The 27,826-nt window shown below is 38.6% G+C and overlaps 1 protein-coding gene across 1 annotated transcript in view; it reads right to left on the bottom strand.

The window, feature by feature from the left end:
• Nucleotides 1-425: 425 nt before the first annotated feature.
• The window catches only part of LOC140231078 (BDNF/NT-3 growth factors receptor-like), an 86,818-nt gene continuing 59,417 nt past the window's right edge, over nt 426-27,826 (bottom strand). The window contains exons 6-9 of the mRNA XM_072311229.1: nt 26,085-26,394; nt 24,611-24,845; nt 24,092-24,250; nt 426-823 (exon numbers count right to left, since the gene is read on the bottom strand). Of these exons, the coding sequence (XP_072167330.1) occupies nt 623-823; nt 24,092-24,250; nt 24,611-24,845; nt 26,085-26,394 (905 nt within the window). The 3' untranslated portion in view covers nt 426-622. The remainder of the gene's footprint in view (nt 824-24,091; nt 24,251-24,610; nt 24,846-26,084; nt 26,395-27,826) is intronic.

The following is a 27,826-nucleotide window of genomic DNA, read 5'->3' on the forward strand; positions in this document are numbered from 1 at the left end:
ATTCAAACATACGAGCATACACGTAGAACATACACACGTACACACCTACAGTGCTAAGTAACACAACGATGCTGCAGCTCAAAGCATCATACACTGAATACCAGGCAGTGACAGCTGATCTTTCAAAACGTGCTTTGAATATAGTCTCATGTAGTCCTGTACAAATAAAAGGTCACGTCTCTGTTCGGGTTCACTGTTTGTTACTGCGCACCGCGATACAGCTTCACCTCTTCCCTCTTATTACATAAACCTGGCTCATTGAATTTCCTACGGCATTATCACCCGTACTCATCTTATTACCGGTATTTTCAGAAGTATTTAGTTCGCGTATCTACTAGTCGTCGAGGTGATCAGTCCGTTGTTTTTTCATCAAATTACAACAAGATTCTCTTACATAATAGCCCACTGACTGAATGTACGAAACAGCGATACATTATATATATTTCGTGGCTTAGGTAAATATATACCATGCATTGCATATTCACTACATACAATATTCCAAGACAAGTTCTTCAGAAGAAAGTTTTGTCGCGTGTTGGAGATGGTACGTAATGTCCATAGCGTGGGCAACCAATCGGAGTTTAATCTGTGTTATTGAGCTAGCGAAATGCCGCAAGTTCCATTAGACTAACGTGTTCCGCCCAATTATGTCCACCATAGGCGCGTTTTCCTCCGACAGGCGTGCTATGGCTTCATGAACGTCCTTTATCAGCATACGCTGAGATGGCTGCCGTTGCCAGCAGCCCAGCATAATCTTGTACACTTCTTTCAAGCAACCCTTGGGGCAGTCGAGGAGTATGCCATTGTGAATATACTCAATCACCTGGTGCAATTGCAGAAATAAAATAATGCGAAGAGAAGGAGATAATGATACCATCAATTGTACATAAATTTTGCATAACAATGTATAATATCATTTACAAGAAGCGTTTCTGAAGTCTTCGATGTTGTCATGACCTAAAGGGCATCAACGAATGGATTAATGCTTCGCTGGCTTGATCTGGTATCCTACCTTGACGACTTAATAGCTTGACAGTATCTGAGTGCGTCAGTAGAAAATACAGGGCTTAAACTGAAAACATAGTTCTGCTAAGGGTTTGGGTCCCCGTCTTGCATTATTTCATATTTACTTGCAATATATCGAAAGAGTCTACCAAGAAACTTATATGGCTGACGCGATTTACCGGGATGATGAGTAATTTCGGAGTATTTTGAGATTAAAAGTGTATAATAATAAATGTCGGTATAACTACTTTCATTCCAGAAGGATCCAGGCTAACTCGGTCTTAGGGACAACTCGGCCCTATTTCAGACAATTTACACGCAGTTCATGATTGCCATATTCTTCATTTCTTCATTTTGTATGCGCGCCAAAGAGGTTCTTTGATGAGCGCGTTGTATCAACTCGGCCCATATAGACCGGGGGCCCAGAAGATTTATTCAGCTGAAAAGGGTCACACTTTTTTTATGGTCTCATCATATTGGGATGTGGTCAAGGGTCAATAAAATGAATTGCTGGCAAGTCACATCCTGTACCGTAAGCCTAGGGGCCACAAAAAGGGGCCCCAAAAATGCATTTCAGGCGAAGGGGGTCACGGACAAAAGTTGGTGGATATTGTTCCTTTGGGTGTACTTATCATGAAATCAGTAATGCCAGCTATTTTATCCTGTATGGGGCCCAGGACAGTAGCCCAAAAGGGCCCCACCCATATGGTGCTATTCAGCTGAAAAGGGTCACGGCTAATTTCTTTTGCAATGGAAGTAGTACCCATCAGAGATATCCAAAACACCAATGCCAGCTATTTTATCCTGTACGGGGCCCCAGACAGTAGCCCCAAAGTGCCCTCCCCCCCCCCCCCACATACACACACACATTGATTTTATTCAGCTGAAACGGGTCACGGCTAATTTCTTTTGCAATGGAAGTAGTACCCATCAGAGATATCCAAAACACCAAAGCCAGTTATTTTATCATGTACGTGGCCCCAGACAGTAGCCCCAAAGTGCCCCCCACACACACACATTAATTCTATTCAGCTGAAAAGGGTCACGTCTAATTTCTTTTGCAATGGAAGTAGTACCCATCAGAGATATTCAAAACACCAAAGCCAGTTATTTTATCCTGTACGGGGCCCCAGACAATAGCCCCAAAGTGCACCCCCCATACACACACACTCATTGATTTTATTCAGTTGAAAAGGGTCACGGCTAATTTCTTTTGCACTGGAAGAAGTACCTATCAGAGATATCCAACACATCAAAGCCAGTTACTTTATCCTGTACGGGGCCCCAGACATTAGCTCCACAGTGTCCCATCCATATATTGTTAATCAGCTGAAAATGGTCTTACAATTTTTTTTTTTTTGTAATGGAAATATTAGGGCCTACTGAACAAAGATATCCCAAACACCAAAGCAAGTCATCTTATCCTGTATACGGGGTCCTATATATAGGCTATATTAGCAAAACACCAAAGAAATTTGCAAAGGAAGCATACTTCTGTATAGTGCACAACCGAGATGACCAAATCACGAAAATCAGTCATTTCATCCTGTACTGGGCCCAGAACAGTAGCCATAAAGTGCCCCTCTCCCACATATTATGACACATTTAGCTGAAAAGAGTCATGGTCGTTTTTCTTGCACAATCGAAGTAGGCCTTAGTATGCATCATAGAGACCCACAACACCAAAGCCAGTTAGGTTTTCCCAGCCAATTTCGCACTTTTGTCGGTTCATTTGATAGAAGGTTCATTCAATTTTTAGAACAACCCTCGTTATCGCACAGTCTGTCTTTCAAAATTGTAACTTGTGCGTTCAATTTAGCATTTCGATCAATGAAATTTGCACATAAGTATGTGGCTTTCGAATTCGTCAAATGGGTATTCAAATTGGCTGATACCTTATACATGTAAATTCATTCAAATTCGCCTTGACTTGCAGAAAAGGGTATTTCAGTCATTCAATTTCGCGAAAGACAGTCACATTCAAATCGTGTTCATTCAAATTTACATCAAGCTATTTCTTTTTTTTTAAGGTGAGAACATTTTAATGTGTCTTTCTATGTGACTTTTTGTTTCATCCATATACTGTTAAGCAGTAAAGTATCATATTTTTTTACCTTGTATAACTCGATTTGGTTGTTTTGTAACGCCCCTTCTCTTTCATACATGTCATAATAGGCCTACGTGTACCAGTACTGCAGATTAACTTCATCTTTTCATAGTCATGACAGCACAATAGATACAGACGTATATCTCTAGAAGACATAGAAAGAATAAAAAAAAAAACAGTTGTCAAAGTCTCTTAAACGAATACGAAAACATGAAATGTTATGATGCTTACAAAACAATAACTACGATGAAAGAAAATAAGGAAAGACGTAAAGCATGAACATATCTGCTATAAATAAATTGACTGCAGAACATGGTAAATTGGATGCCCAGAAATCAATTTGAATGAAGAAGCTCAGCATATACGTGATCACGTGACTATATCATTATGAATTTATGAATGAACGGATAGTGAAATGGTGCTTATCTTATGAATTTCAGTTGAAAAAGTGTCATTTAGAATAAGGTTAGAGGTAACGTGAATGTTCCAAAATGAATTTGAATGAAGAAATCATGAAATTGAAATACCATGTCATCTAGGCTAAATTTTGGCTAAATTGAATGCAGCAATAAGGAATTGGATTGAAAGAGGTGCGAAATTGGCCCGGAAAACCTATATTATGCTGTGCAGGTTCCTTGACAGGTATAACCCCAAGGTATTCCCACCTCATATAAATTAAGAGCTTTGAGGTGAGAAGTGTTATGTATTCCTAATTTCCTTGGCAGTGGAAGTAAGAGCTGAGATACCTAAAACACCAAACCCACGCAGTTATTTTTATTCTTTAAGGGGCCCCAGCCAGTATCTGGAAAGTGCTCTCGTATCATTTTATTTCAAGTGAAAAGAATCATCGCTATAATTTCTTTTGCAATGGAAGTAATACACAACGAGGTATAATATCAAAAACACCGAACCAGTTATAGCTGTACGGGGCCCCACATAGTATTCCTAAAGTGCCCCCACAGGTGATTTTATTTGGCTATTAAGCTCCCGTTCCACTATCATGATCTGCACCCCGATCTATTCAATCTGTCAAATCGGGAGAGAGCGGCAAAAGCGTACGGGGACCGGGAGCATCTTAGCAGTAGCGTTTGGGTGACGGGGTTGGATCTGGCAATTTTACAGGTCGGGAAGAAATTTTGGACCTGTTCAGGACCTGTTTGGACCTGGGAGAGCGTAGTGACAGTGTAAATATCGCGGGATGAGCGTAACAATTCCAGGTTTTTCTGAGCGTAGTAACAGCGGTACAAGAACGGAAAGTAAACTAGACACCGACGTGGTCCCGCTGCTGCGCTGCTTTCTTGATCAAAGCACGACCTTCCCGCTTTAACGACGCTCTCACTAAGTTCTCTACTCTCGTATAAAATCAAGGCCTGTTCCTACGACGCTTCCTTCCCGCTTTGATTACACGCTGTTGGCCGCTTTTGCTACGCTGTTCCTACGCTTTCCCAGACTCGATTACGCACGTCTTCCGCTCTCGCCGCTCTAAAATCGAACGTGGCCGATACGCTGGAAAAATGTCTGCCAGAAGAAGATCAAAAATATCGAGAAGCAAAACTGATGATGAGGAGGAGGACGTTGTCGTTGTCGCGAAAATAAAGACGAAGGAGCGCATATTTAAGAAGAAGAAGAAGAAGAAGAAGAAGAGATGAAGACAAAGAAGAGAAGAAAGCAGCAAAGCAACCACCCACAAGGCGAAGAAAGAGGGACTGCACGTGATAGATGGCAACATGAGGAAGAAGAAGAGGACATGGAAGAATTTTGAAGAATATGAAATCCTCTACAACAGGAAGAAGAGGGACTATGAAAGCAAGGATATCAAGAAAAAGCCTTTTTGGAAAGATCACTACGTCTTTGATCAATGATGAATTGCAGCAGAAGAACCGCGAGTTGATGAGCCTCTCCGATGTCCTCAGTATAATCCCTTTGGTTCTGCATGCTAACAAGTTGACTGACTGAGTCGGCAGTCGAATCGGGGTACATCGGGGCACATCGAGTACTTTTTAGCTTTCTATTCTACTCTACATCCAAATATAAATAAATACAAATGAAACTGAGCCAGCACTTAATGTGACCAATACCCCCATCCAATTGTTATCCTGATGATGTCAGTTCCTTCAACAAAACTGGTGATTTAATACTTTCTGTAAAGGTAGACATTCTTACAAAATTTGTCAGCTGGATATAGTCTAAGAAATCAAGAAATTAATCATGACTCCATTTTAAAAATCATAGGGGACACTTCTGGGCTACTGATTGGGACCCCGTACAGGATGAAATAACTGGCTTTGGTGTTTTGAGTATCTCCGTTGTATTCTACTTTAATTGCACAAGAAATTGGCCATGACTCGTTTTGCAACTCATGTTAGGCAATTCTGGGCTACTGTCTGTGGTCAAATGTTGGGAGAAATAACTGGCTTTCATGTTTTGCATATCTCAGTTGTGTGCCACTTCCATCACAAAAGAAAACAGTCCTGACATTTTGCTAAAACCATTTGGGGCACTTCTGGGCTACTGTCTCAAGACCAGGACAGGATAAAATAACTGGATTTGGTGTTTCGTGTATCTCAGCTGTTGTGTACTACTTCATTGCAAAAGAAATTAGCCATGATGATGATGATGTAATGAGAAAAGAAGTAAATTGTAATGTTGTTTGTATTTTGATTGCAAAGGGATTTTTTTTTTTAAGGGTGAGGGAGGGAGGGGGTGGCTGCGGGTAATATCTGGAGAAAACGGTGTAAAGAAGACATGTATGTAAGTAATTTTTTTTTATTGATTATGCATTTTTCTGTGTGCTTTCAGTACACACACGACACAGCGATTGATCTTCATTTCAACTTAGATTTTATTTTGTGCTCAGCAGTGTTTGCATTTTGCCTTGACATACATTCCATGTACGCAACACCAAAATCTGTCTTACCTGGATGTATTAACAATTTGACTTTTCACAATTGTGCCAAGTGCATACTTATGAACGTACGTATACTCACTTGTATGTTTGGATTTGAACAGAGAACTGTATTGTCATATTCACTATGTAAAGAACCAGTACTCGGTATACCTGTCTACATTGTTCTATGCACGCTCACTATGCTTTCTCTCCTGGCGAAATTCACAAAAATGTACATAACTGTATTAATGAACTTCCTATTGTGTTTGCAAAAATGTGTTATGCCGGTGCTCTCGGCCGCTACTAATTTGTCATCAGCTTTCAGCAATCTGTCATCCTTGTGTATGCAAAAATATATTATTCCGGTGTTTTTGACCTCGCAAATCAATTTACAACCTGTTCTCAGCTATTTGTTATTGTACATGCAAAGATATGTTACCACCACGGGTGCTGTTCGTTATTCCGAAGGTTCGTTGTTCCGAAGGTTCGTTAATCCGAAACACACAATTCCCTATACCTAGAGGTTTGTTAATCCGAAAATGAAAAAGGGTTCGTTAATCCGAACATTCGTGGCGTTATTCCGAAGATTCGTCATTCCGAAGATTTGTTAATCCTAAAATGAAATTCGGAAAAACGAACCTTCGGAATAACGAATCTTCAGAGTGAAGTGCCTTCGGAACAACGAACCTTCGGAATACCGAGCTGTAACCGTTACCACAGTGCTTCCGACTCCTCTCAGTGATTTGTTGTCAATGTTTATGCAAAAATGTGTCATCCCGGTGCTTCTGACTCCTCTATGTAATTTGTCTCCTACCCTCAGCAAACTGTTATCATTGTGTATGCCTACGGTGTTTTCGTCCACCCCCAATTATTTGTTGTCTGTTTGCTCTGGCACTTACCTCTTTGAACTGTTCTGTGCAATTTTTGCCTCATATAGACTAGCAACAACCTCATTCCCTACTTACTATACTGATGCAGTTACCTTTGAATTTTTGGCATGCCTTGTTTTTTGTATGGCCATCGGACATTCTTTACCCGTTTATCATCAGGATGAATGCTCTCCCACTTGTCTCCCTTTAAAACCAAACAGCAGATGTGTTCTAAAGCAGTTATTTTCTGTTAACAGCCTGTCTTCATATCCACCTGCTTTGCATCATTCACAATGATGAATCCAAATACTACTGTAAACTCGAATGCCGCATCTGTTGGCACCCTTTATTCTCAGTCATTTGCTGATATGACACCAGAAATTTCAGTGGACAACGAAGAGGGCGAAGATTCCGACATCGTCACTTTCTTATAAAACATGCAAACTCCTGAATTAAGACTGGATTTTGACTGTAGCGATACCGCAGTCCAAAATGTAGTCACTATCTACCACACAGAGGATGAGCTTATTTCACTCACTCATACCGACGCAAATCAACTCTTTATTTCACATTTTAATATCAGAAGCTTAAATAAAAACTTTGATCAATTTCTTTCTTTTGTGAGCACATTAAAATCCAAATATAATATTATCGGGCTCGGTGAAACTTGGTTGAAGGAGACATCATCCTCTTCGCTGCTTACAATAGACGGTTTTAAACTCATAACAAATAATAGAACATGGAAGAAAGGTGGGGGAGTCGGATTTTATGTGTCACAGAATGTAGACTGTGCTTTCTTGGAAAAATACAGCGTGAAGTCAGATACTTTTGAGAGTGTATTTATCGAGGTCAAAACTCCAAACAAAAGTAATACATTGTATCATAATTGGGGAGATTTATCGACCCCTAAGCTCAAACCCTGCTGAATTTTTAGAGTTATTTTGCGGCCTTATCTCGAACAGTTATTTTGACAGTAAGACATGTTTTTTCATGGGTGATTTTAATTTAATCTCAATCTCCTTAATTACAGTGATAATCCCTTATGCGCAAATTTCCTTAACCTTATGTTGTCGAAATCATTTATTCCCCTTACAAGAAAACCGACTCGAATAACTGATGATGTATCTACTCTTATTGACAACATTTTTGTAAATGACTCATTTTCTGACATCACCAGTCACATCTGGCATAATAGTTTCTGACGTCACTGATCATTTCCCAATTTACGCCCTTGTGTCCAGTTTTATGACTGCTAATGTTTCTCACACCCACAATCCGGGTATTCGTGTAATGTCTGAATCCAACCTTAATAAACTTAGGGAGAAATTAAGTTCAGAGGATTGGTCCACGGTATACAGTCAAAGCGACATTGATTTAGCCTTTGAAAATGTTATGACTATTTTAATTGTTGATTATGATTCTTGTGTTCCTCTCCGAAGACCTCCCCATTGTAATCATAAAAAAAGTACCACGATAACCATGGGTTACAAAATCTCTTCTCAGGTCCATTAACCGCAAGAATAAACTTTTTCATAAGTATCGTAAAGATCCATTCCCTTTAAACAAATTAAGATATACTCGTTATCGGAATATATTGACATCCTTAATACGTATAGCCAAGCGAAATTATTTTTCGCGGCAGTTTGTTATATATAAATCTGATGTGAAGAGTACGTGGAAGGTGATTAATGAGGCGCTCAAACACAAAAATAATACCGATCCTCCTAAATATATTTCAGCGGACGGCCGCCAGATTAACGACCCGGTTATTATGGCGGAATCTTTCAATGATTATTTTGCAAGTCTTGGTCCACATCTTGCCAGTAAAATCCCGAAATCATTAACTGAATTAATTCTTAGGTAATAGGAATTCTCAATCAATATTTTTTGAACCTATTGTTGAAGAAGAAATTATAGATATCATTAAGAATTTGAACGATGAAAAAGTTCAGGATATGATGGAATTACAAATTTTCTTTTAAAAATGTTTTGAGTGAAATCATTACTCCTCTTACATATATTCTTAATCAATCTTTATTTAATGGCAAAGTCCCCAATAAGATGAAAGTCGCAAAAGTTGTCCCTATCTTTAAGAAGGGACAGAAAGATTTGGTGAATAATTACCGACCAATTTCTTAGTTGACTTCAATCTCTAAAATTCTTGAAAGGGTGGTTTACACACGATTATTAAATTTTCTCACAAATCATAACATTTTGTCGGATTCTCAGTTTGGTTTTAGAAAACATTACAACACAACCCATGCGTTACTTACTTTATAGACAAGGTAGCTCATGCTATAGATAATTTTGAACATACAATTGGAGTTTTTCTTAATTTTTCTAAAGCTTTTGCTACGATAGATCACGAAATCTTGTTTGTGTCGTTATGGAATCCGCGGGACGCCCTTAGAATGGTTTAAGAGTTATTTAACAGAAAGAAAGCAATTTGTTAATATCAATGGCCATGATTCGCAATTAAAACCTATTTCATGTGGAGTCCCACAGGGCTCCCTCTTGGGCCCACTTTTATTTATTTTACACATAAACGATCTTCCAAAATCATCGCAAATTTTATCATTCATTTGTTTTGCCGATGACACAAGCTTGTTTTTTTTTTTTCACATCGAGACCCTAATGCATTAATTGGTATGATGAATACTGAGTTCAGGTCTGTGCAATCCTGGATTTATGCGAACAATTTATCCTTGAACATAGAAAAAACTCATTATATGGTATTCAGTAATTCTTTGAATGTTGTCCCATATGATATCAAAATAAAAGATTTATGTTTAAAGCAGGTTAATAACACAAAGGTTTTAGGGCTTTGGACTGACCGAGAATTATCATGGAAAACTCACATTAATTTTGTAAGTAAAATTTTGTCTAGAAATATTGGTATTTTGAATAAACTTAAACATTTCTTTCCTGTTTATATTTTGCAGAGTATATATTCTTCTTTAATATCTCCAAACTTTAATTATGGAATTCTGGCGTGGGGAAATGCAATTCACTCATTGCTAGATTCCCTTCTCCGTATTCAAAAGCGTGCAATAAGAATCATAAACCACGCCGGATATTTTGCTCATACCAACTGTGTTTTTTTTTTTTCATCAAAACAGAATTCTGAAAATTCCAGACCTATTTTATTACAATCTCGGAATTTTCAGGTATAAACTAACAACTAATGAATTACCGTCTGTTTTTATCCACATGTTCAAAAGGAATCGCTCTATCCACTGTTATCCCACTCGCCAGAGTGACGCCTATCACCTTCCCCGTACTCGCACTATTTTTGCAAAGAAAACAATCATATTTACTGGACCTTGATATTGGAATGACCTCCCTCGACATATCACTTCTTCCTTATCTTTATTCACCTTCAAACGCAAATTAAAACAGTTATTACTTTAAGTGGATACACACTACCAAGTTTTTAGTAACCTTTTTTTTTATACTCCCAGTCTTTTGTCCTTGTCCGCAGCACCAAGTTATTCAAGTTATTTAGTGGTACCGATACATCTTTTAATATATAGCATTTTTTTTTCAAACACTGCGAGATCTGTATACAGTCTGGTTTGTGCGATATCTATGTGGTTCATTAGTTTATGACTTATCGAACTTTGTACTGGTATAATTGTAGTTGGTCAAGACAAACATATCCGTTCTCCGTGCAATTATATGCCTATGAACTCGGGAACCTACAGTTTTACAAGCTTTAAAGCTTTTATGTAGGCCCCATCATATTTCTTATACTTACTTGTGACATCTTCATACGATGTGACCATGTACATTTGTGTCAAGTTTTTTTTTTTCTTCTTCTTCAATCAAAAGACATGAGTGTATATGTGACCCCGCACCACAAAACCTGCAAAAAGTCGCCAGACATGGATTTTTCAGTTAAGGGCAGATTCTTAAAGAGCAGACTCTAAGCTTTAAAATGATGTATAACTCAATTCAAATGGACTCTCCTAACCTATCTAAATCTTGGAATGAAAGCGCATTCTCTGGAAAAGTGTGAACTGAGAAAAGAAGCTCTGAAGTACAAGGACTATTCAAGTGTTTAATCTTTACCAAGCGGTGCCAGCTGTGTGATGAATGGGGAAAAAAAAAAAACCCAGGATGTTAACCACCCATGCAACAACAATGAAGGGATTATCAGATTAAGCTGAAATTGAGCAGGCTTTATTAAATCATTCTTTCCATGATTAATGCCAACTTTCAAAGCAGTAACATCATCCTTTCTAAAGTTATTAGAGTTGAAAGTGAAAGGTGTGTTCAGGGTTTTTAAGGAATGAAAAGGGGACTCTGTTAGACACACCTAATCACACTATTCTACAAAAAAAGTGTCCGAGAAAAACTACTAAAAACACAATTTTCTGTTCGTTTTATGATTCCAAACTTCAGCATAATGTAGAAGAAGAGTAAACGTTGCTCTTTCAAAAAATTGGAAAAGCTCAAGATTGGCTAGGTTGACCCATTTCACCTATTTTCAGTCCTTATACAAAATCACTGTGTGTGACTTTTTGTTCGTTTTGTGATGCACGGTCACATATATTTTTGTATTCTTGTTTTATTGGCAATAATTTTGTAATCTCATCATTGAGAAAATGGAAATGGAAATATGAAATAAATTTGAATTGAATATAAATTGAATTATTATTATTATTATTATTATTATTATTATTATTATTATTATTATTATTATTATTATCATTATTATTATTATCATTATTATTATCATTATTATTATCATCATAGGTAAATAAAACCAGAAGGAGGGGAACACTTCAGTGCTACAATGTAGGATTACATAACTGGCTTTAGTGTTCCGGGTATCCATATTGAGTATTATTTCCATTGCAATAAAATTAGCCATTACTTTTAAAGATAAATAGTAAACCATATATGGGTTGAGCACCTTTGGGCAACTGTCTTTGGCCCCGTAGAATCTAAAAATACTGGCTTTAGTGTGTAGGGTATTTTTCTTGTCTACAGCTTCCAATGCAAAATAAACTAGCCATGATTCTCTTTAAAATCATATGGGGTATTTCTTGTCTACTGTCTGGGGCCCCGTATTCAGCATGTACAGGATAAAATTGCTGACTTTGGTGTTATGGGCATTTCTGTTGTGAACGTCATCTATTGAAAAAGGAATTAGTAATGACTCATCAAAAAAAAAAAATCATATGGCATGGGGGGGGGGGGGCGCTTATTCTTAGGCTACTGTATAAAGGGCCTTGAACAGGATAAAATAACTGGCCTTGATGTTTGGTGTATCTCAGATGTACTAATTCAATTGCCAAAAAAGAAATAGTCATGATCCTTTTCAGCTAAACAAAATCATATGAAATGGCATTTCTGGGCTACTGTTGTCTCCGTGAAGGACAAAATAACTGGCATTGTGCTTTGGGTATCTTTGTTGAGTACTCCTTCCTTTGCGAACAAAGAAAGTACTAAAGTAGCCATAGCATGACACTTTTCAGCTGAAAAAAACAAAAAACAAAAAAACAAAACAGCTTATGGGTGGGGCACATTGGGACTATACTGTCTGGGGCCCCGTGCAGCATAATACAACTCGCTTTGGTGCTGTGGTTATCACTTTTGCGTACTACGTCCATTGCAAAAGAAATTAGCTGTATGATTATCAGGATAATAACTAGCTTTGGTGTTTTGGGTATCTTGTTGTGTAATAATGTTCCATTGCAAAAGAAGTTAGCCACGACTCCTTTTAAAATCATTCAGGGGCACTTCTTGGCTACTGGCTGACACCCCGCACACACACACACACACACACATGCATTGGTGTTTTGTGTATATCTGGAGTGTACTCTACAGGGCCTGCTTCCATCTCAAAAGAAATTAGCCGTGGCTGTTTTCAGCTATATATTTAAGATCGTATTATGTGCGGGGGGGGGGGGGGGGGGCAAATCTAGACCGCAATATCAAGGCCCCATTACAAGATAAAATAACTGGGTTTATTGTTTTGAGTATCTCCGCTGTTGTGTACTAATTTCGTTGCAAAAGAAATTAGTCATGACTCTTTTCAGCTCTTTAAAAAGAAATCGTATAAAGTGGTATTTGTGGGCTACTGTATCCTATATATGGCCCCGTACAGGATAAGATGATTTGCTTTGGGTGTTGTTGTTGGTGTCTGGGATATCTCTTTTCAGTAGGCAGTAATATTTCCATTGCAAAAGAATTTGTCAAGACCATTTTCAGCTGATTAACAGTGTATAGGTGGGGCACTTTGGGGCTACACTCTGGGGCCCCGTACAGAATAAAAATGACTGGCTTTGGTGTTTTGGATATCTCTGATGGGTACTACTTCCTGTGCAAAAGAAATTAGCAGTGACCCTTTTCAGCTGAATAAAATCAATGTGTGTGTGTGTTTGTGTGTGTGTGTGTGTGTGGGGGGGGGTACTTTGGGGCTATTGTCTGGGGCCCCGTACAGGATAAAATAACTGGCTTTGGTGTTTTTGAATATATCTGATGGGTACTACTTCCATTGCACAAGAAATTAGCCGTGACCCTTTTCAGCTGAATAAAATCAATGTGTGTGTGTGTGTGTGTGTGTGTGTGTGTATGAGGGGGGGGGGGGGGCACTTTGGGGCTATTGTCTGGGGCCCCGTACAGGATAAAATAGCTGGCATTGGTGTTTTGGATATCTCTGATGGGTACTACTTCCATTGCAAAAGAAATTAGCCGTGACCATTTTCAGCTGAATAACACCATATGGGTGGGGCCCTTTGGGGCTACTGTCCGGGGCCCCGTACAAGATAAAATAGCTGGCATTGCTGTTTTCATGATAGGTACACCCAAAGGAACAATATCCACCAACTTTTGACCCCCTTCGGCTGAATAAATGCATTTTTTGGGGCCCCTTTTTGTGGCCCCTAGGCTTACGGTACAGGATGTGACTTGCCAGCAATTCATTTTATTGACCCTTGGCCACATCCCAATATGATGAGACCATCAAAAAGTGTGACACTTTTCAGTTGAATGAATCTTCTGGGCCCCGGTCTAATAACTGCGACCAGCCAGAACGCGAACCGCTCCCATAGTACAACACTGCACAATCCAGAGGGACAACTCCAACATGTTGAACTCGGTCTTATGTCAAAGCGAGGCCGAGTTGTCCCCGAGTCAGAGTTAGCCTGACCCCGATCGGGTAAGTTCTGAGATTGCGACTCTGGCAAACCTCTTTAGTTAATATTTCGCCCAACAAATATATTTTTATTACAGCGTTATTCCACACATTTCTAAGAATACATGTACATTTTGGAGCGAAATTTGACAGTTCTGCAGGCATCCCAGAACTACGTTTTACCTTTAAGGTAACTATGGAATGTTTAACCCATGAGGCGAAGCCGAATGAGTTTTATAGACTAAACTCTCTGGTTACCGCATGGACACCATTCCTACTGGCTCACGAAAAGACACGTGCGTCATCTATTTTAAAGAACATAGAACGGGGGACTTTTTTTGTACCAAAAATCCATTTCTAAAATTATGATGGCAAATTCACTGCGTGATACATTTCCTTTCGTCTTGTCATAGACGCAAACCATGCATCCAGTACCATGCATCCTGGATGCACGATGAATTTCCTGGATACATTAGCCTCATTCGAAATAACGTGATACAGATCGCGATCCAAATCTCGAGGATTTTTGCGCTCGTTCATATGGACAGAATTATCCTGCTAAACATTAAATTGCCGATCATGATAATTTGTCAATGAAAGTGCATATGTCTGAAATCTGCCAAAGTGGTGACCTTTGCATGCCCTTCTGTTCGAGCATACTTGAATATTGGAAAAGAAAATCTCGAGATTTTTTGCTCCAGCGTTCACACAGTCTCCTCGGTGCAAATCATCCTGATTAAATCGCAAGATCTCTTGGGATTTGTTGGAGCGCGATACTGATCACGCTATAAAGTTGGATATTTGTATCTACACAGGCAAAAATATCCAGAATCCGATCGCGACTCTCCCCTCAATGACGTAACGCGGCCAGTAAAAAAAAAAAAAAAAAAAAAAAAAAAAAAATCAACACATAGATCTCCACCAATGGATCGCAGAGTTTTCTAAACCGTTTGATGATATTTATTTCAATAAAGGGGAATCATTCTTAACATGTTTTACTGGTCTTATAGAGGGTTTTCCACTCTTTCAAAAGAACATCATCAACCGTAAATATGAAATGAGACAAGACTGATACGTGCTACACAAGATAAGTCATTTCACGATTCAGAGTTCCGTCCGAGAGTCACCTTTGCGTTTGCACACAGCTTGTCCCATGACGTACGCGTTGGAACTACCGCAATGTGCTGCTATTCGCCAGCACATTGTATTAAATATGATTTATTTGGAGGAAAAATCTTAATGAAAGAAATCTGAAAATAATAAACATTGTAATCCTTGAATAAATAAAGACGATTTTTATTCTTTTCAGTGATCTTACTTTGGGAAAAGATACAAGGATAACTAGAAATTAATGTCGCTATGGCGACTGGTATGCCTCCGCCATCAAGATTTTCTTTATTGGCAAGATTTTCTTTATGTATCTCTTTACCTGGGGCCATCTTCCTCGTCAAGCTTAGCTTATGATGATGGTCCCCTGCATTTCATTTTTATCATTTCCTATTGCTTCCTTTCATATATGATATTCGTTCTTGAAAAAAAAAAAATGTATGTAAGATCCAAACGTTACGAATATTAGCTGTGTAAATGACTATGTAAGTATTTTGTTGATTTGTGGATTTGTATTGATTTTGAAATGCAGAAATAAAAACTGAACTGAACTGAACTGAACTGAATTAAGTCCGATTTACCCGCAGCCAAGTTTTGGGCATGACCGCGGGGATTGCAAACAAAGGTCCACGCAGAACGCCAGTAGGAGGCCCATATCTGCCGCAAGTCACATGCAGTTGACCCGCTTAAAGTACGTAAGTTACCAGTGGATCTATATCAATGCGCCGGAAGGACGTGTAATGTGCGGGCATTCTACGAGCATAATACGGGTGTTTTACTGGCAAGGAACGGCGTTGAAACTGCCAATATCCGTGTAGCTGGTCGGTTCTGTGAGCGTGGAGAGAGCTATACGAGCGAATTGCGTGCATGCTGAGGGTCAGTTACTGCCTTTGCTGGTTAGTTGAGAGTCGGCTGCGGCCAAGATAATTGCTTTCTGTGAGGTTTTCTGCCATATCAAATTCCTTCACCGAGTTGCTTGACACGCAAGTCACACGGAATGCATGTACAGTAAGCAGAAGGGAAGTAGCACTGGTCCAGCAGGGAAGACGCATGCGGAACTCGTCCACGTCCATGTCCGCCTGCAAAAGTTGTCCTGCGTGCTGGGAAATCCCCACACGCAACAAGCCCGCCTAGCTTGCATGGAAAGGTGTGACAGGGCCTAATCTTGGCTGCGGGTGAAAAGGACTTGCGTACGTAACTCCGGGTAACTACGGGTGAGATACGTGCTAGGTATTGCTATGTGCGGGTCATCTGCGAGGATCTCTTGGTAGCAAAAATTGTTCTTCGCAAGTCGCACAGAAGGCTTGCCCAGAAAGGTGTGACAGGGCCTTTAGAAGATTTATTTTTTTTATAATTATTTGTTTAGATTCATACCACTCCTGTCAACTTTCTTTTATGAGGGGGAGTTCCATAGTTCTTGCGAACCAAGTATGTCAGCTGGCTGAACTCTATCAAAAGCACCCGAATTCCTTCGGTGCAGTAAAAGTGTTTCTTCGAACTAATGTGTACCAGTGATTTCATCTAATCGTGGATCATGGCAACGAAAAGAGAATCTCGAAAACACCCTCTTTCCCCGGAAAAAAACTAACAAGACAGATGGGGATAGTAAGAAACCTCGTGCCCTAGATTCTACACAGCATGCGCCGGGTAATGAACCCCTCTCCCGGCCCGATAGGATGGAGATGTGTCCGCCGACTGCGAGTAATAGTGACGGCCTGAATCAACGTGGTATGAAACTCCCGTTGTACTCGGAGGTGACAGAGGGAGAATATCCACCAGCTTGGTTCACCAGGTTCTTTGAAAGTTTTGAGTCCCGCCTCGAGAAACACATTGAGACCCTCACGATAGCAAAGGTGAGTGAGCTTTCTACCCGTATCTCCGAACAAGAAGAGAAGATCTCTAGCATGCACAATCCAGATCGCTGATATGGAAGGGGAAATAAAGAAACTGAAGGACAACATGTATCTGCTAGACAAAGTGGATGATCTAGAGAATGTGGGGGGGGGGGGGGAGGAACAACCTGATACTACACGGCGCTCCTTAAAAAGAGGGCCCAGCTTCCAAGGAGGATACAAAAGCTACTGTCAATCAGATTCTGCAGGACTTTGTGCGCCTCTCTTCTTCTGACAACGTGATTGACAGGTGTCATGGAACCCCCACTAGCACAGCTACAAAACCAAGGAATGCAGGTCAGAACGAACCACTGAAGCCAAGGATGATACATGTGAGATTTACTTCCTATGCCGACAAGGAAAATGTCAGGGTCAGCTGCATCAAAAAGTTCAAGGAATCTGACTTTCATGGTAAGAAGCTGTTTTTGGTCGAAGATTTTTCGGAGAAAATGGACCGCTTTGAACAATTGAAGACTGAGGGGAGAGAGCCTTTCTTTCTCTACCCTGCCAAGTTAGCATATCGGCAAACATCCGGAAAGGTCATTATTGTGAACTAAAGTTAGTTTTGCGAGTCTGTACTTAGACCTTCAAAACAGATGATTAAACTCAGTGCTTACATTTATGATGCCTATGAAGTTGAAGTTGTTCAAGGATTTTTGTTCGTGTATTTATAGGATATTGCAACAGTGTGATGTATGTATGGCCATTCTACATGTAGGCCTAGGTCCTTTTAGTTGTATACATTTCCACTCACATAACTTCTAGTGGATTTACATGGTATGTTTGTTATGTAAGTTCTTTTAGTGTATTATACAATTTACAGCGTGATCTGTTGTATTCTCATCGAGTCTAGCATGTAAAAAGGAGTATCCTTAAAGTTCTGATAACATTGGAGTATTTGGGGGATTTTATAAGTTGTATTGCGTTTTGCTACAATGTCTGTTAACATGATTTGTATTTTCACCCTTGTGCCTTGCATCTTTGGTTTTTTGGTTGCATGTTGCTCGTTTATAGGAATATTGGAGAAGTTGCTGCCTTATGTAGAGCTGTTACATGATTTGAAGCTCAACAATGTTTGTATGTATTTGTAATACTATTTTATCTTATTATTTTCTCTTTTTCTGTTTTTTCCTATTTCTTACATATGACATTGTGATATCCTCTTTTGCTGTGGCAGAATATGTTCTATTGATCTCTCAACAAGATGTGTTCTCTGACATACACTGTGTAAACAGATCTTGTGGCTGGAATGTCCAACTATGGCCATCATATTGGTTCATTTAATGTATAATTCCCGGTTGAAACTGAACTCATTTTTTAATACGGAATCATGGTTTTAGAATTACATACATTTAATTGCGAGGTTTACAGGATTTTTATAAAAGAAAGAAAATTTTTCATTACTTGGGTAGTGTGGGTACAGATATTTGCTTTTTGCAGGAAACCCATTTAGATAAGAAAGATGAAACATTTTGTAGGTACCAGTGGGGTGATGTAGCCTTTTTTTTTCTAGTTTATTACCTAACAGTAGGGGAGTAGGCATTTTGATAAGAAATTCTATTACCTTAAAGGTAATTTCTTCATTTAGTGATTTAGAAGGTAGATTTTTTTAAAGGAATATTTAATGGCCTTGGTATGACTCTTGTAAATATATATGCTCCAAATAACGATGACCCGGATTTTTTGTTAAGTGTTTTTGCAGAAATTGACAAATTTGATAGCCCTATTTTGATTGTTGGTGGTGATTTTAATTCTGTGATCGGCCCTTTAGACTATCAAGGCACTAGATCAGAACATTCTAATAAGAAAAATAGTGAAATGATCTCCCTTATGATGGAAGAATATGGATTGGTTGATGTATGGAGACATTTTCATTCTAGTTTACGGCAATATACAAGACATCAGAAATTAGATTTCTTTTTAATCTCCAACAATTTTTTAGATTATTGTGTATCTTCTAAAATTCTCCCAGGAATACAATCTGATCATTCTATCGTACAGGTTGCTTTTAATGATAAACCTAAAAGAGGTATGGGATTTTGGCAATTGAATTATGATTCAGATTTTATTAACTTAATTAAAGAGACTATTACGGAATTTAAAGAAAATCATAAAAACTCGGAGTGTAATCCCAATATTTTGTGGGATGCACTTAAGTCTTACATTTCAGGGGTATGCACTGAGTATTCCTCGAGGAGAAAGAAAGAAAGAAATTGTGGGGAAAAAACTTTTAATAGACATTGATAGGACTATATCATTAATGTCAAATTCCTTCTTACTCAGTTAGATGAACTTGAAGAGAAATTGAATAAGATTTATGATTATGAAACAAAGGGTATAATTATAAGATCCAGAGTCAGGTGGTTAGAAGAAGGGGAGAAAAGTTCCAAATATTTTGGTAATCTTAAAAACAGAGGTTGGCATCAGAAAAAATATTTGTAGGCTTCAGGATTTAGAAGGACATTTAATTACAGATCCTGTTGACATTTTAAAAGAAATCCATGACTTTTATGGTAATCTGTATTCTGATCAAAATGGCGTTCCAAATGCAATTGATGAGAATGAGGTAAATGAGTCCCTATTTGATATCCCTAAATTATGTAATGAACAAAAACAAGATTTGGTGTCCCCCTCACTAAGCAGGAAATTTGTGAGGCAATCAAATCCATGAAGATGAATAAAACTCCTTGTCTTGATGGTTTTCCTGTTGAATTTTACATTGTATTTTGGCCGGATATTTGTGACGTGTTGATAGCTTCCTATAATTTTCAAAATGGAGTATTGTCCCCCTCACATAGAAATGGAATAATTACTCTCTTGCCTAATTATCGCCCTATTACTTTACTGACAACAGATTATACAATTCTAGCCAAGTGCTTTGCTAATCGTCTTAAGCATTGTATACATGACCTCATTCCCATGGACCAATCTGGATTTATGAAAGATAGGAATATTGGTCAAAACATTTGATTAATATTAGATATTTTGCAATTCGCAGATTCAAATGATATTCCTGGCTGTATCCTATTGCTTGATATTGAGAAAGCATTTGATAGTGTTTCTCATGAGTTTTTGTTTCAAACCTTGAAACAATTCAATTTTGGTCAAGGATTTATTGATTCAATTAAGACTTTATATTCTGCTCGACAGAGTTATGTAATGAATTATGGTTTCTTTTCTCAACGTATAGCTATGAAAAGAGGTATTTTTTTAATGATGTCCGATTTCTCCATATCTTTTTTTTTTGTTTGTTATTGAGATTATGGCCCTTTCTATACGGCAAAATGACCAAATCAAAGGTATTCCAGTTAGAAATCAAGAAATTAAAATTTCCTTATTTGCAGATGACTCGGTATGTTTTTTAGATGGGTTAAATAATTCATTTGCTAAATTATTTGAGAGTTTATTCAAATTTGGTCCGTATTCTGGGTGTAAAATAAATTTCAATAAAACTGAAACGATTTGGATTGGTTTGAAAATAGGTTGTCAAAATTTTCCTTATAATAACCAGGGCATTACATGGAAAACTTGTCAATTTAAGTGTTTAGGGGTTATATTTTCTTTAAATACTGATTTGATTTTAGAATTAAACTATAAGGAGAAACTAAAGAGACTTGAGAAAACTATAAATTGTTGGAGAATGAGGAATCTCTAATTGGTAAAATATGTGTGATTAAAACTTTAGTGCTTCCTCAATTAATATATCTTTTCTCAGTTCCATGTATTAGAATACCTCACTCCTTTTTCCAGAAGTTGAACACAGCTTTCTATAAGTTTATTTGGAATGGAGGTAAGGATAGAATTCAGAGAAGAGTCATGTGTAATGATTATAATCAGGCAGGTCTCAAGGTGATTGATCCCCCTACTTTTGCAAGGGCTCAAAAGATGATGTGGGTAAAGAATTTTCTAGATGAAAATTTTGATGCTCCCTGGAAGCGTATTGAATTAACCTTTTCAGAGAAATTCAATCAAGATGTTCTTTTGTTGTGGAAATCCTTTGCTTCGGAAAGTGTCTTAAGATCGCTAAATAACATACAATTAGCTGAGACATTACGAGCTTGGTATGTTTATAGAGAAGAGGCTACTAAGGAGTTTTATGATCATAAATTCTCCGAATTGAGTGCATGCCAAATGCTTTGGTATAATAGGTTAATTCGTTCTAAAAGTAACCCTTTTTATTTTATGCATCTTGGTTTGATAAGAATGTATGCACGATCTCAGATTTATTTAACCCTCCCTTTCCAGGTCATAAACTTTTTGAAGAGTTAGTATTATATTTTGGGATTTCTTCTGCAGATAGGAAAAGATATAATTTTCTAATCAAGAGTATCCCAGATGAGTTATTGGAAAATTTTGATGTTGATATTGTGGGAGTTCATGAAACTGTACTTCATAAATTATTGAACTCCAAAAAGATTCCTAAGGATTCATATATTTCATTACTTGGTTCTCATGTTCCTGAGAAAAGGTATGCGTATTGGAATGACATTTTACCTATACCATTAAACATTGATTGGGAAAAGGTCCATAATACAAACATTTTTTGTACCATTGACACTAAATTGAGGTCATTTTATTTGTTTCGTAAGGCTATAGCTCTGAATGATTTTCTTTTTAAGATTAAAAGGAAAGGTTTTCCGAAGTGCACTTTATGTGATGAAAAGGATGAAACAATGGTCCACTTATTTTGTGATTGTGATCAAGTTGCTCAAATTTGGCAGGACCTCCTTACCATAATCTCCAGGAATTACCCTCGTATAATGAATGTAACCAAGTTTGAAATGTTCTTCTGCATTTGTGCTGACAAATTCGTGTCATATTTATTTTTTTTTTAAATGAAATATCATATTTATGTTAGTAAGTTTAGTAATAGTCCCCCTAATATTGTAAAATTCAAATCTCTTGTTAAAAAGCAGAAAGAAATTGAATATGTTTTAGCAAAAAAGAAAAACAAACTAACAGCCCATTTTAAGAAATGGCGTTTTGAGATTTGATCCCCTCGCGCCTAAGTTATGACCAGGTAATAATGTTTATTGTACCCTATCACCTTATTTTAGTAGGATTCCACATGTATTACTTGTCTATTGTCTTACAATGCATTATACAATGTTACATTGCTGACAGCCATCATATTCATGTAATCCACTTGGCGATTTCCGAGACGGTGCTCATGGCATTCTGCCAGCCTTAATGCAACCGCGTACTTATAATTGTACAGCTTTTTTCCTCTTTGGTGTTATATTTGTTTTATGTTCATAGTTGATTGTATTAAGAATCCATTACAGACTTTCTAGGATGGGCCGGACTGGGTGCCGGAGCGATTTTGCTTGTTTGTTTGTTTGTTTGTGTGTGTGTGTGTGTGTGGGGGTGAGGAGGTTTAGTTGGGTGTTGATGTGTGAATGTGTGTGTGTGGGGGGGGGGGGGGGGGTTGTTTTGTGTAGTGGATCGCTCCGCTACCCAGTTCTGTTTATCCTGGACTTCTGTAGTGGTTTGGCTCTGTTATGTTTAAGAGGTTAGTTATATGTATGCAATAATGTAATATTGGTGATGTTAGTGATCTTTGGGATGATTATTTATTCCGTCTCGGAGTTTCGCACATAATTGTGACCCTGCACCTCAAATCAAACAAAAAGTCGCCAGATGTGAATTTTTAGTTAAGACCATATTCGGAAAGAGCAAACTTTAAGCTTTACAATGATGTATAACTCAAATCAAATGGACTCTCCTAACATATCTAAATATTGGAAAGAAAGTACAAACTCAGGAAAAGTGTGAACGGAGAAAAGTTTATGGTTATTGTTTACTATTTTTATGTTTCATGATCTTGTTAATTTTGAGAATCACTTGTAAATATTATTGTAATTTCCTTTGAAGTAATAAAAACAAAATTACAAAAAATGGGGAAAAAAACACTTTCTTTTATGAATGTGAAAATGATGCTTGAAAGCGAACGTCAAAGTTACGCAAAAGCTCAAGTCCGTTTTACAGTGCTTGGAAAATCGTAAAGAATTACTAGCAAGAACAAGCAAAAAGGTCCGTTTTGTGCGTACGTTTTGAAGTAATTAGTGCTTGGTTTCTAAGTAATTGCTTGCGGGCAGCAAGGAATTGCCTGTGCTTGCTAGCAAAGCTCTTGCTTGCAAGCAATTGCTTGTTTTTATGCACACGGATTCAAGCGAAAGGGTATCACCAGCAATTGCTAGTTTTTATGCATATGACCCATTGCCAATTCAAAATGTGATTTGTGACAGCACTGAGTTTACTAGCCGGCCATGGCCATGACCAATAATGAATTTGACAGAGTCTCTGATACAGACTACGTTCGCCTCGCTCAAACACTACCCAAGCTAGCGCGATGCAGACACCATGCTATGTAATTGTAAACAGGAGACTCTCCAGATACAACACTTATTTTGATGTAATGCGTAAATGGGGTAGCAGGTTAGGATATGAATCTTGTTTCATATTCCACGTATAATCCTCTTCTCAGACGAATGACGAGGTTTCGGGGGATTGGTTTTCAAAAAATGACGGACCTGCGTGTGATTCAAGGAGCTTCTGTGGTTTTCCATCCAGAAGATTCGCTCTCATGTCGACCTCGTAATCTGCCTCGGTGAAGTGGTCGCTAAAAAACAGACGAGGTCATTCTTTTTTATCCAACAATAAAAAAGGACCTAAGGGCAGGAATCCACTGCTTGAAAACATCATTTCGATGTTGTGGATCTGGAAAGCGGTGGAAAGATTTCCTTTTCGTTTTTGCTGAGCTATTAATGCAGCTATATGCCTGGGCAATACACCATCTCCGACATGTGCTCTTTCCCGCATGAGAACCGAATATCCGTGTCGTACGTCACAAACGTCACAACCCGGAAGTATGTAGGGGAGATTTCGCGAAATCGGCAGCTTTCTGCGGTAGTGGACGACGCAGTTCAGTTGGGCGGGGTCTTTATATTCTACTCTAACAAGGGTATTGAAAGGCCTACAGGAATGAAATGAAAGGTGTTTACGCCCTTTAGCATGAGAATAATAAAAATCTTGACAATCCTTCTTCTTTAGAAATCCGGTCATCAGTCAGGAACCTACCTCATGGTTTGATAGGCCGAACCAGGGCTGCTTGCCATACTCGAATATCTCCCATAGAACGACCCCGTAACTCCAGACATCGCTTTCCACAGAGTACGTGCGGTAGATTATACTTTCCGGCGGCATCCAACGAACTGGTAGCATCGTGTGTCCCCCCACCTGGTGAACAGCATATTTCGTCACGATTAGTCTTTGAGTTAAACACGAATAACCAACATCTTTAAATTTATGCAGTTGACTGCGTTTAGGCCTACAGCTCTCCTTTGTGAAAAAGTAGGGAATGCGAACCTCACTGCAAGAAAATTATTTGAAAATCGAAAAATTAGCGCGGACTATAGTGCACACCACTGAATTATGACAACCAGTAAACATTGCCGTCAACAGGTATCAATACATGTCAATATCAACTTTATGCCTAGTTTGTTTTTATGTATTCACTTACGAGAAAAACTACCAAATCAGACAATAACAAAAGCTAATACTTGCAGAAACCAATATCCGTAAGGCTGGTGTACTTGCCCTATAATAGTCCGTGCTGTATACGTCTCGAGACATGCCGAAGTCAGCAATCTTGACTATGAGGCGGTCGCCGACCAGGCAATTTCTCGTTGCCATGTCGCGATGGACGAAATGTTGCGATGCCATGTACACCATGCCGGCCGCTATCTGCGTGGCGATATAAAGAAGTTCTTTGGCTGTCAATGGAAGCAAGGCCTGGCTCTTCGTGAAGCAATCGGCATCGGGACCACGTGACCTGATAGGAAATTGTACAAAGTTTCGTGAGCGAAATGAAGAATTCATAATATGTGTCAAATAATGGCACAATATTTACCAGCTACTGTACGGCAGCGTAGTCATGTTGTGCACATTGTAGCGAAGAATGATTAATCAGCATCAACGTCACACACCGTCAGAAACAGTTATTCTCTATCTTTAGAAGGGGACATACGAATCTATAATTATGACATATCCTTTGTACACCTCTAACCACATTGTTTGACAATGATAAAAGTTGAACATAATAAAGTTGTCTATTCATTCTGACTCTAACCACATTGTTTGACAATGATAAAGTGAAACATAATAAAGTTGTCTAATTATTCTGACGTAACGATGTCCTCATTTGGGGTCAATTAAGACATATACAGAGCTCAGGGATGCCAGGTTCACAAAATTTTTATGAGTGAGATTTTCATGACTCGGCATCGCTCGGCATCTCGGCGCGCGAATGTGCCAGTGAGCGAGGGTGTGGGAGGGGTTTTTCCCCCCTGTGGCCTCCCACGGTAGGGAGCTTTTTCAATTTTTAGCTCTTAATGGTGCGATCAGGTGCATACTTCAGTGACCATTTTTTACTTATTTTGAAAGACAAAAGGGAAGTGTACCTTCAATTGCAACTATCACTCTAATCTTTTGAGCTATGCTCATTATCATAGGCGTGAGACTTGGTAGCTCTGAGAGCTGTCAGCTCGACACTTAGATTGCATACAATTATTATGTAGTATGATAATGAATATGGACTGGCCTTGAAGGGGACACGACATTATTATCTGAATGTTGTACTGTCCGAGTCGAAGAGGGCATGCAGTTCTGGTGATGGCTATCGTATCCCCCGAAAGTAGCCAGTCCATATAATTATTTCCCATTTCAGGCATCTTGAGCAGTAACATAGATTATTACAATATAGACTTTCTATAACTTTCCCATAACAAACTTTCACTCGGCGCCACCTTAAGCTCTGCACCACTGATCTACATCCATACCATGCATGCCCATATGTACAAGTCAGCTATGTGGCGCTCTTTTACCCCTCTTTTACCCGCTGGCGCTTAAAACGCGGGGAATACATTTTTTTTTTTCGTAGAACCACAGCTCATTATGTCTGATATGGGTAATGATATTATATATATAATATATATACATAATATATCATATACATAATTCGGTAAAGGATATTGTTTACTACATGGGGTGGATGGGGCTTGCTTTTGCTTACTTAAGATAGTTGTTAAGATCCCCGTTTTCCATGTACTCAAAAACCATGAAAAATGGCTCCTGGTCAATGCACACGCCGTAGAATGTGACGATGTTCTCATGCTGAAGATTAGTGAGAAGCTCAGCTTCACGCTCAAAGTCTTTTCGGGCATCGCCGATGGAGGCGTCCTTCAGCGTCTTAATAGCCACCATGATCGGTCCGTCGGCGCCAGGTAAGTGCTCGCAGACTCCCAAGCAAACCACGCCGAACGCGCCCTCCCCAAGTTCCCCTATGAAGCGAATGTTTTCACGTGAGATGTGGTTGATGGCAGCTGATAGGGAATAGAAAAGTTATAATCAAATACACATCAAGTACATCAAAGTGGAAAGAGTTCAAACGAAGCTGATGTCTGTGGGAAAACTAACCAATAACAGTAATTCTATTCAGATGAAGCTGTAAGCATAACACTATATTTGACCGTAGCGTACGGTCGATCGCTGTTACCGCGACCGTAGAGATTATACAATGAACTAAAGCCATCTTAATCCGGGCAAAAAGTGCGTACACATACGAAATAATGTTTAAGTGCATGTCAGACTCTGTATGTGTAAAGTTGATTTTTTTTTATTTACCTACGAATAAATCAATCATCAGCAACTTTTCAACAAATTGCATGTTCAAGGGAAACCAATCGATTCATACAAATCTCACTCGGTCATGTCGGTAGAGTGACTCTATGAACTTGAACTGTTTTCCCCCAAAATACAATTTTGTTTAGAAGACTCAAACAGTAGAATATAAAACTCGTAACACGTCTCATATAATGTATTCAAGCGTAAATTGAAGTCTTTCTTGCGAAATGGCTACTCTGTTGTATGTGTATACTGATCTCAAATAAAACATAAGCCTCAGGTGTGTATTCTGTGTATTATACTATGTACAATTATTGTATAAAATGAAATGTAACAGTTACCTCACGACATGAACTGTCCATTTTTTTTTTGGAGAGGGGGGTGACAAGTCACTCAATTTCAAGTTATGTTGATGTTTCATGGGAAAATATGGAGTAGATATAAATCCTTTTATATCTGGATATATCAAGGTTTAGAACATGCTAAATTCTGCATTGATGTCATTGCAATTGACAGCACAATTTGTTCATTTACAAGAATACAGTATCACATTAGTCACTTGCTGCCTTTTGCCATAGAAGTTTGGGCAGCAAAGGTTGGATCATCAGATTGGTGGTGCATTTTAGTGTTCTGTTTTGAATACTTTTTCCACGTTGACCTGCTGTGCTGACTTCACAAGTCCATGTTCAATTTTCTATAAGTACGCCTAATCAGGAGAGGCTGAACGTTGTCGTGTCATATCTTTTCGTAGCGGGGGCGGTGGAGGTCAATATTGTGGTGCTCGGGGTTGGGGCAAGGGACAATGCTCTCTCGAGACCATGTTACTCGCGAGGCAAATCAATAGTTATCTACTCTTTATCATTATAATGATTATGCTTCAATAGAGAAATTGCTCACAGGCCTACAGCTTCTTATATGAGTTAAACATATGTTTTAGTCAATCCTTATTTTTGTCTATGTATGCCGGTGCTAAGAACTTATATTTCCTCGAAAACCTGCAAATTTTACAAGCTTTAGTTTTTCGTATTTTCCCTCATATTTCTCTGCTCTTTTACAGAAGGCCTAGTACAATATCAGCATAAATGAACATTGAATTTCCTGCATATTTCTTTTGTGAAATTAAAGTATTGT

Source organism: Diadema setosum, chromosome 7, assembly GCF_964275005.1.
Source record: "Diadema setosum chromosome 7, eeDiaSeto1, whole genome shotgun sequence".
NCBI classification, from domain to species: Eukaryota; Metazoa; Echinodermata; class Echinoidea; order Diadematoida; family Diadematidae; genus Diadema; species Diadema setosum.